Below are 10,897 nucleotides of genomic sequence, written 5' to 3' on the forward strand. Positions count from 1 at the left end.
TTCTCGTCCACTCTTAAACTTTTTGGCCCAATCAAACACTTGAGTTTTAGACAGAGTATCATCCCCATACTGATCCTTCAATCGAGTCAAAATTTCGCACGGATTAACTGAGTTTAACTGGGTTGACTGAGTCAAACAGCTCACCAAGCGTTTTACCCACTCCTAATACACTACATTACAAGAACCTACACTGTGAGAGTGCTTGCGATTGGCTAAGAAAAGTATTTGTAAAATTCCGGTTTATATTTGATCCACCCTCGTAAATACATTTTTAATTAACATAGATATTCCCTGTAAAATCCGCTTGAAATTGAAAAATTGTTAATCTTCTTTCAACTTCTTGGAATATAATTTTCCTAAAATTAAAAATATAAAATTTTTGATAAAAAAAATACTAGGGAATAATCCAAAACTGTTCAAAGATTTTGAATCTTGTTCAAATTATAATGATTTTTGTTTGAAATAGCAACTTGAATGTAAAAAACCATGCCACCTAAAAGTTTCAAAATGATTAATCTTGTTCGAAATCTAATGGTTTTTGAATAAAAATGTCAACTTTGGACATAAACACTAACACAATCGGAAATATTGTTGAAGCTTGTAAATTTGGTAATTTTAATGGATTAATAATTTTAAAAAATGTTAATTCATAATTTATTATTATTGCTATGTTTATTTATTCATATTTATAATTTTTAAAGATTTCCTTCGAATGTTTTTGTTTTAAATACCAATTTTTGGTGTGAGTTGCTAACGTAATCCGAAACTCTTTAAAAATTATGAGCCTTTAAAGGCTATTACTTTCGCTCCCCCACACCCCATACACTGCCCTGCTTCCTCTCACCTCAATTCAGCATTCGCGATACATTTTCCAACTTCTTCCACCCCTACTTCCCCCTCTCCTTCCTTCGTAAGTTAACACTCACCTTCTACTTTCCTTCCCCTCACTTACACTCACTTCTCCTAGTTTCCCTAATTTCCCTTTCCTAACTCCTCTCCTCCTATTTCCCCTACGTCCTCACCCCTCATTTAACATCACTTTCTCTACTTTTCCTCCCCTTATTTCCCCTCACTTCCTCTAATTCCACTTCCTTGCTTACCCTCACTTAGCCTACTTCCACTCCCTTTACTTCACCTCATCTCCCCTACTTTGCCTCCCCTCATTTCTCCTCACTTTTCCTTCTTGGAAAAAGTACGCAGGACGGATGGACGGACAGACGGACGGACACCCGACTAAAACTGTAGGGGTTTTTTTCCCGTGGCAACGAAACCCTAAAGAAAGTGGAGGAAAAGGGAAAAAATGAAGAAAATTCTCAAACAGGATATTTTCCGTGCATTGCAAAAGCTTTTTAGGAAATCAACTTACCGATATAAATTCTTAATTCTAAATACATTACCACAAAAGAGATTTCTAGAAGTAACTTCATTAGTAACTTTTCAAGCTATAAAGAAGTTGCTTTTCAGCACTTCTTTTTATAGCGCCCTTTAAGAGTTTTATGTACCACTGACATTAATTGCAAATCTGTTTTTTTTCAGCACTTAAGCCTCTTCAGGTGAAGAACCGTCGAGTGGGATCCGAGGGAGACCCGTCGTGTATGCAAGCGTGATGACGTTACTTTACTCGATAAAAGGGAGCTTGCTTTTTGCTTAAGGAACCTCTTTGCCTCAAAAATACATCAACGAGAAGAAATTCTTAAACATGACTATGTAATTTTGTAGAAGCCTTTTCTCCTTTGAACCAACACCTGAAGCTCTATAAAGTATTTTGAAACTAACCGACCCAGAAAAATCATCCCCTCTCGACCCCTTAACACGTGCTCAGGAAACTAAGTGGACTACAAAGACTTAGTTCATTTCATTAAAAATCAGAGTTCATCAATTTTTTCAAAGCCAAACATCTGTGTAATGCAAATCGTGCTTTGTAAAGACAAGTGGTGTAAAATCGAGACGAAGATAATGAGAACACTTCTCAGAAGATCTTTTGCAGCACGGATAAGCATCAAAGAGCTTCTGGCTTCAAAGGCGCACTAAAACTATAAAACATTCATCTTCAGGAAGTCATCAAAGTTGAAGAATTTTTTAATCAAAACACAAATGGGAAAAAGGCTTTTCTACAATTTCAATATCGATTTTTGAAAGGAGAACAACAATTAAATTAAGCTCAGATCTGAAAGAAAGGGTGATTTATTTTTTCAATAGTATAGAGAAATTTATTCAAGATTAATCGAAAAATGACTGTAACACATAGAGATAAAGATGGAAAGGTTGTGTGGACGCAACATTGGGGGCCGGAGAGACTCGTGGAAATCTATAGAGAACCGGAAACGAGTCTGGGACTTAGCATCGTTGGTGGAAAGGTAATTTAAAAAATTTCATATTATTTAAAACAAAAATGGAAATTCGATTTTGCTTGAAGTAACGGCGCTTTTTAAATTACTCTCGAGAAATTTTCTCTTATGTTACAAGTATGCTCCTTAACACAAATCGAATTTCCTCTTAAACTTAAGGCTAAAAGGAATTTGAATTTCCTCAAAAAGAATATTTTGCAGCAAATATTACGCTTTTGCGGCAAGAGAACGATGCTCTTATTTCAAGCCAACTGATTAACCAAATGATGAGTCAGCCATTTTGAAGCATAAAATAAAAAATAAAAATTTCCCAAAATTCAAAACCGTTAGCCGCCATATTGGATGAGTTAGAAGGTGAAACGTCCATTTTTATTTTTTATCTGTTTCTAGCGTTAGAACAAATCTGAAAGAATTCTTAAAACTTTTTTCAATCATTCTCAACGTGCGTAATGTTTTAAAAAAAATTTAGCGGGAAATTTAATCTCCAAAAAAATTTTCAACATTTTGTTTTGAATTTTTTGTGTCATGATATTTTTTTAACATGAATTCCTTTTAATAGATGATTGTCGAATTTTCCAATATTTTTCAAATAATTTCAATTTATTTAAGCAATTATTATTTGTTGAAGGAATTTTCCTCCTCCTGTAAATCATGAAAAGTTATTATCTTTCGAGATAAATTATACAAAGTTGATGAATTTCAATTGTATTCGATATTGTTTAACATATTTGGTAATTATTTAAACCATTTTTATTATTATAAAAACTTTTTCTCCCTAAAATCGTAAAAATTTATTATTTTCGGGAAATAATGACGCAATTAAAAGATTTTGAGAACAATATGTTTTTCATGGAGATTTATTTCTTTAAACAAATTGCTATTTTTTAAATCATATAGGGCATACGTTCTGAGATAAGGAAATTCTGAATATTAAGCGACATGGCGTAAAAGCTTTGAAAAATGTAGACTTTTTCCCACCTTCCCTATGAACAGGCGTTAGTAAATAATTGTTAGCTTTTTAAATAATTGCAAAATATCTTTTACCATTTACAAAGAAGAAAATTTTTTTTAAATTGCTAAATGTCCCTTAGAAAAAAGTATTGCTCTCAATATCCATTAATTGTTATTGATTCCAGAAAATAATAATGTTTCACGCTATACAGAGTAAAGAAGTTGTCCAAATACATTTTTTTCGAATAATTACTAAAAATCCTTCAAAAATATATTGCTCTTAACATTCTTTAATTGTGTCATTATTTCCAGAAAAGAATAGATTTTTATGATTTCAGGGAGAAAAAAATGTGTAAAACAATTAACATTCATCAACTTTGTATAATTTATCTCGAATGATAATAACTATTTACAATATTCCGAGAGAGAAAAATTGTTCAAAGGATTTAAAATTCTTTGAAAAATACTCGGAAATTCGTCACTTATCGATAAAAAATATTTCATGCTGAAAACATTTAAAAAAATACCGCCTTTATCATAAATTTGATAGATAACTGATATTTTGCATTTTTTGGGACATTTTCCGGAATGAATCCCATTTCGGAAATTATTCGTTGAATATATTCCTTTACAGGTGACTCTAATTCAAAAAATATTTATAACAAGTAATTTTTTTCCATTTTTTTTTTAATCGAGCTTTTTCCATTTAAACAAGTTGGTCTAAAACTGAGATAGTCACTGAGTTTTATCACACCGAAAAAATCAAAACGGAATATACTGCACGTTGAGCATGATTGAAAAAAGTTCTGTACATTTTTCAGATATTTTCTAACGATAGAAACGGAGAAAAAAATAAAAACGAAAATGATCGTTACTCCCCCTAATTTATCCAATATGGCGGCTAATGGTTTGAAATTTAGAGAAATTTTTTTTGACCGGCTGTCTCGTAACTCCGGGCAGAAACCTTTATAGTTTCGACTGGGTGTCTGTTCATCTTTTTTTTCCAAAGAAGGGTGTGAAAGAAAATAAGTAGTGAGAAAGTAGGGGAAGTGAGGGGTAATGATGGGAGGCGAAGTAAGTGGGAATGAGGGGAGGAAAAATATTGAAAGTGAGGAGAAATTAGGGGAGGGGAAGTAGGCGAAGTAGGAAATGAGGGGAATCAGAGGACGCAAAACGGGAAATGAGGGGAGGGACAGCAGGTTAAATGAAGGTAGGTAAGGGTAAATAGGCAATGATTTCACAGGCACACGAAACAAAATAAAAGTCTGGTCCACTTATACTCGTTTTTGGGTTGGTTTGATTCGGTCTCGCCTGGAGAAGAGCTTTTTTCGTGTGCCTGTATTAGTAATAAGGGATTTCGGAAGGGAGTTAGGGGAGGGAAGGTGATGGCTGGGGAAGGGAAATAGGGGAAGGGGTGTGTTATCTAAGGTAATAAGGAGAAGGGGAGTGAGGGGAAAGAAGTACGACAAGTGAGGAGAGTGAGAGTGTGGAGGTGAGGGGAAGTAGAGGAAATGATTAGTAATGAGGGTTAGTAATGGAGAGCAAGTGATGGATATGGAAAGGAAGTAGGGGAAGGGGAGTATTAGCTAGAGAAGAGGGTAGAGGAGGAAGAAGTTGGGGAAGGCAGGCGATTGGTAAAGTATGAGAAGGGGAAGTAGGAGAATCTAGAGGATATAGTGGAGGGAAAGTATGGGAGGGGGAGGCTTGAGGGACCTTATTAACATCTAAATGAGGTACGAAACTCTTTTTTGTAGGCACATGGCGCTTACATTGAAAAACTTTATTTCTTTGGCATGTCGTCTTGTATCTTAAGAATCTGGACATTTTCATTAAGATATAATACTCTCCAAATCAATCCCTATATCAGACTTTACAGCTTAAAATTCTACCAAACCAGGGGAAATACGGTAATTTTTTACTAAAATAATAAAATAAATTTAGGAATAAAGTCTTTTAAGTAAAATATTCTAACAATAAAAATTAAATTAAAACGAAAAACAGTTATATTTTCAACGAATTAAAAATTTCTAGCAAAAAAGGCGATGTTCTTATAAGAAAGTTGAACATTGAATTCAAAAAGACGTATGTTTAACAAAAATGTAAAATTATCGATATTTTTTTTTAAACAATATCTTCTCACTTCGCTTCACTAAGAATCGAACCACATAACTTCCGATGGCCGGTCGAGTGTTCCTCCAATTAAGCTATTAGAGAGATAAAAAGAACAATCCTTTTTCAGAAATATACGCTATCTCAAGCCAGGTGTTACATTTATGAAACGCGTAATTTGAAGGAATCTGTGTTATCATCAGAGCTCGTTACTATCGATCAATATAGATGTCGTTCCACAATCTGTGGAATTAAAATTAAAAAATATCTATCAAGTGAATTCTTCAAATAACAGAAAATAATTAAAGTCAAGAAGAAGTGTTAACTTGATCGATGGTTTTTATTTATATTTTTAGATTCTGAAATGACATCTTAACTAATCGGTAGTAACTAGCTCTGATGATAATACAGATTCCTTTAAATTACTCCTATCATAAATGTAAAATTTGTCTAACTGGCTCGAAATAGCGTATATTTATGAAAAAGGATTTTTCTATCGATCTCTCTAATAGCTAATTGGAAAAGCACTCGACCGGTGATTAGAAGTTCTGCTGTTCGATTCCCAGTGGGGCAAGGTGCGAAGATCTTTATCTAGAAAAATATCATTTTTAAATTTAAAAAAATTTATTTTTCATCTAGTCAAAAATGACGTTAATATTTTATGTTATTTAAAGAGTTAACTTGATCGATAGTTTAGATTCCTATTTTCACAGATTGTGGAATTACATCTACACTGCTCGGTAAAAACAAGCTCTGATGATAATACAGATTCCTTTAAACTATTAACAATCATTGTAAAAATTCGTTTAATAAGTATAGAGACTATGAAAACATTCATTGCAAAATATTGGTTTGAATTAATAAAAATTTCGCTAATTACATTCGGCATTATGTTTTTTTGATTGTCCCAAGTTTTCGGCGAAAAATATTGTGCTGCTTGGAAGTAAAGCTGGGGAGGATTTTAACTTGCATAAACGCAAAATACGCACACATCAATCAAATTTAGCAAAATTAAATTTTTAATTATTCCACAAACGAAGAGTTCGGCGACGTCCGCTTGCATGTTCGCTACCATTCGCCAAATTAAAAAAAATCTTTATTAATGTAGGAAAAAAGCCGGGGGATCCTAAGACTAGTAAAATCGATTATTTTCTAAGTATCACATGCCCTTAAAACTTTTTTGAGATTCTTTGAAAATCTTTAAAAATAGACCAATAAAAAAAGTCTAGTAAAACCCTGTAAAACGCAATGAAATCTGTAAGATTTTTGACAAGAAGTCCTTAAAAACTTTCATTCAAATTACAAAGAACCTAAATAAAAAAAGAGGAAAGATGAAGGAAGCACCTAAAGATTTTTTGTCGAGGTTTTTTTTCTGTTGTTTCAAAAAAATAAATAAATTATAGAAAAAAGAAGGAAGAAAACAGAAAAGTGCCTTACTTTTTCTATCCTATATTTTTATTTTAGTATCTTAATTTGACTGTAGATATTTAAGAGTGTGCTGTCCAAATTTAATCGTCACATTCATGATTCTTTTAAATCTGAGGAATTTTGTAGATAAACTTAAATGTGGGATATTATTGAGGACTTAAAATTTTGATGAATTCTAAATTTAATTTATGAAATTTGTTTGTTATTAACTCTTTACATTTCTTCTGAAATCCTATGAATTACTCAATTATTTGAAATTTCCTTTAAATTCCTTGACATTTTAAATCTCTTCGAATGTTTTTATAATTCCACGATATTCTTTTAAATTTTTAGTAATTTTTAAACATCTGAAAATACTCTAAGAATACGTAAAATACTATGAAATCCGAAAAAATCCTTTTAATTCCCTGAAAACCCCTCAAAATTTTATTCGAATTCCTTCACTGCATATAATCTCTTGAAATCCTTTGAAACCCTTTTGAAATCATTTCAACTTTTTTCTATTTCTTGAGAGTTCGTAGAATTTTGTAAAACAACCTTATTATATTTTAAATCCCTTAAATCCAGCAAATTATTTGTAATATTTTCAATCATTCTTCCTTTTCAAACCTTTTTAAACCTGATTTTATGAAAAACGCGAAAAGATATAAAATTTTTCCCTTCAAGTTCTTATTCTATGGAAAAAATGAAATGTAACATCAATTGATGATAAATGAAATCTTGTTACCCAGTATTACAAAAATTGTTAAAATTCACCAAAATTTGATCACTAAGGTAAAATACTCTATAAAATTTATGTTTTTTATTTTTATTATGTTTTCATATATATTTTGAAGCGCTGATTCTGAAACTAACTAAATTAAAAAATAAACCAATCGTATTGCGCACGTGAAAAAATGTAAAAGAAATCAAGGTAATTTTTGAAAACATGGGGCCATAGAACATGCATCGGGCTTCAATATCAGCTCTATTAGAAACCTGTAGCACTTCCGGTTTGTTTTATATAGGATTTCAGAAACAACAAAAAATGGGGTTTTTCAATTTTTAAAACCTGTTTTTCTGAAAAACGCGAAAAGCTAGAACATTTTCGCTCTCAGGATACAAATTTTACGGAAAACAACATAGTGAAATGTCTTATGAATGAATGATAAACACAATCTTGTTAACTAGTGTAATTAATTTGATCATAAAAGATTGTAATACAAGCAAAGTTTCACCCGCAATGCGAACATTTAAAAAATTAACTTTTGCTTTCTATACTCATTATAAAACTTGAAAACAAAGGCAGTTTTCATCCTATTTGTTCTTTTTTCCCCTTTATACAGGTAGATCTGGTGAATACTACGAGTTCAAACAATACAAACGTGTCCGGAGTTTTCATAAAAAATGTAGCACCCAACACTCCTGCTGGAAGAGCGAGAGAGTTGAAGGTAATGAACTGCAATTATTATTAATTATTTGCACCATTCCGAAAGCACTGAATATGTGAGGAAAACAATGCCATGAATAATAAAACAAAAAGTGTATTACACAGCTCTCTATTTCTTGCTGTGTAATTATTTTATGGGTACAGGCAATAATAATAATATTATGTTGAACTTTTCAATTATTGTCTTCAAAATAAAAAAGGAAAAAAGAAATTAAATAATGTAGATAAATACCATATTTTTAATATAACAGCACAAAAATGTTCAGCATGTTTATCTGGTATATCAATATACTATTTATGAATTATAAGTTATTAAATACATACACTAAAAGACTTCCGTTCGAGAAGAGTTGTTTTAAGAATTTATAAATTGTTCTTAATTTTTTCTTACAGATATTTTAGTAAATTTTTTTATGAATTATTCAATTCTTTATAAATCTTTTTTATAAATCTTTTTATAAAAAATTTTATATTTAAAAGAATTCAAAATGATTTTTTAATCATTTCTGACAGTGAAGAATTTATATTTGAAAGATATTCTCCTGGGTATAGTACTAAGAGAGTTTTCTGTGCCTCAAATATTTTACATTTCAAAAAAATTATATTTGTATAGGTTTAGGGAACTATTTTAGCTTTAAAGTTTTATTTAAATCTTAAGCAGTTTAGTTACAAATCGGCCAAATAAACAATGTACTTTTGTTATGGTAAGATTAAAAAATAAAACTTGAAACTGCTCAATGCTACCATAAAAATTAAAATTATGGTGTATTAATTGGAATATTTTATGTTTTAATTATTTATCTTTATGGAATTCGTTTGAAAAGATTTGACCTTAACAACCTTTGTATTCGATCTTCAAATTTTTAACATATTTTAAATTGTTTCAGCTGCAAGTTTTCTTTCAAGAGTTTTTACGCATATTCTAGTTTTGAATAGAATAATTGTTTACATGTAAAGTAAACAATTGTTTTTATTGTTCTAACGTACATTCAATCATTTAAGAGAATTTCCTGCCTGATTTAAATATTTTTTTGAAAATAAGAGAAAAAAGAGAAATTTCAAAAAAGATGATGGAAAAATGGAGATGGAACGGATGACTCCATCTCTGAAATATAATGAAAAAATCGAAAATTTCAAGGAAGATTCAAACGATGCGAGTTACGTAAAAATGTACATGATCAAAATTATGGCTTATCAAAAAATGTACCATAAAACTGGGTAATTTCGGGCATGTGCGGTAAATTCGGACATTCCTAAATTGATAATTTAAATTTGTTCAGGGGATTTTAACCAGAATATAGAACCAATTTAGGCTTCATTCAGGCTTTAACTGGTTCAAGATTCTGGTTAAAACTCCCTCAAATAATTTAAACTATCAATTTAGGAATGTCCGGATTTACCCTACATGTTCGAAATTACCCCGTTTGACCGCACATACAATCTTTCTTTTAATTATTTTCTGATAGGACTCATCGCTCTTTTGGTTTAAAGAGCGCAATTAGAAATTTTTGTAGATCATTTAAAAAGTTACAATCCCTCCTTTTACTTTCTTCCGGGTCTCGCGTTTTTTGTTTAAAAATATTAGAATTTTTGATTTTTCCATCGCATTTTCTGTGGTTTAAAGTTTAAGCCACAGCAAATTCGATGGTAAATCCGAGGGATGGATTATAACTTTTTAAATGGCCTACAAAAATTTCTCATTACGCTGTCCCGGACCGAGATATAATATTAAAAATGAAATAATAATGGTTTGCATAGAGGGTTCAAGAGCATTTTAATACAATTTTTATATTGAATAAAAAAATCTCGGTTGCTCATAATTTTGCGATTTATGCAAGCTATGCTGCAAAATTATAAAAAATTAAGTGTGAAGCGAGGGTTTCGTGTTCTGAGTGCGTGACTTAAGACCAAAATAGCTTTGAGAAATTTAATCATTCCATAAAGTTATGTAAACAATTTAACGCAATCTCGATTGTAAAAGAGACATATTTTTTCCAGGGTTTAATTATTGAGGTGTCAGCGAACAAAACGTAATAAAACAATTTTTTGAAGAAAAAAAATGAGACAATGATTATTTGTGTGTGTTTCAATATGAAGAGTGGCTATCTTTGGGTCGAGTCATTTTCAGTGTTATGATGCCTGCATTTTACGTTATTCATTATTTTTATACCATCAAGCCAAATCTCTTTTGAGATAAGCGTAAATGACTCGGTTCTAGCCTCTTGATACTGCCGGGGATCAAGGTACTTATGTGAGGAAAGTGAGAAAGGGAAATATAGGAGGAGGTATAAATTTTAGATCAATCTAGAATTACCGTGTAGCTTACTAAAGCAACACGTTCGTTCCGTAACACAGCTCCGATATAGGTCGCTGATCAATCTCTATAGCAATCAGCCCAGGCGAACGGTTTCACAAAGTCTTCATATATCATAGATCAGAAAATACGCAAACTGACTAATAATTCCTTAGTAAGATCCATACTTTTTACACATACGAGGGTAGTTCAATAATTCCTTAGAATGACCAACATATGGCGCGCGAATCGCACCAAATCATCTGTTTTCAGTCAGCACCACTCCCGACTAGATATATGGTGCAGTCACAGTCCACATCTTCTGAGTTTACGTGTTTT

General features: G+C 31.4%; 1 protein-coding gene across 2 annotated transcripts in view; it reads left to right on the forward strand.

The window, feature by feature from the left end:
* Window positions 1-10,897, forward strand: part of LOC117177860 (inaD-like protein) — a 167,979-nt gene that overhangs the window by 110,472 nt on the left and 46,610 nt on the right. For both annotated transcript variants that reach the window (XM_033368888.1, XM_033368887.1), the window contains exons 2-3: window positions 1,537-2,357; window positions 8,162-8,266. In XM_033368888.1, the coding sequence (XP_033224779.1) occupies window positions 2,232-2,357; window positions 8,162-8,266 (231 nt within the window). In that variant the 5' untranslated portion in view covers window positions 1,537-2,231. The remainder of the gene's footprint in view (window positions 1-1,536; window positions 2,358-8,161; window positions 8,267-10,897) is intronic.

The sequence above is a fragment of the Belonocnema kinseyi genome, chromosome 8 (assembly GCF_010883055.1).
Source record: "Belonocnema kinseyi isolate 2016_QV_RU_SX_M_011 chromosome 8, B_treatae_v1, whole genome shotgun sequence".
Lineage (NCBI taxonomy): Eukaryota > Metazoa > Arthropoda > Insecta > Hymenoptera > Cynipidae > Belonocnema > Belonocnema kinseyi.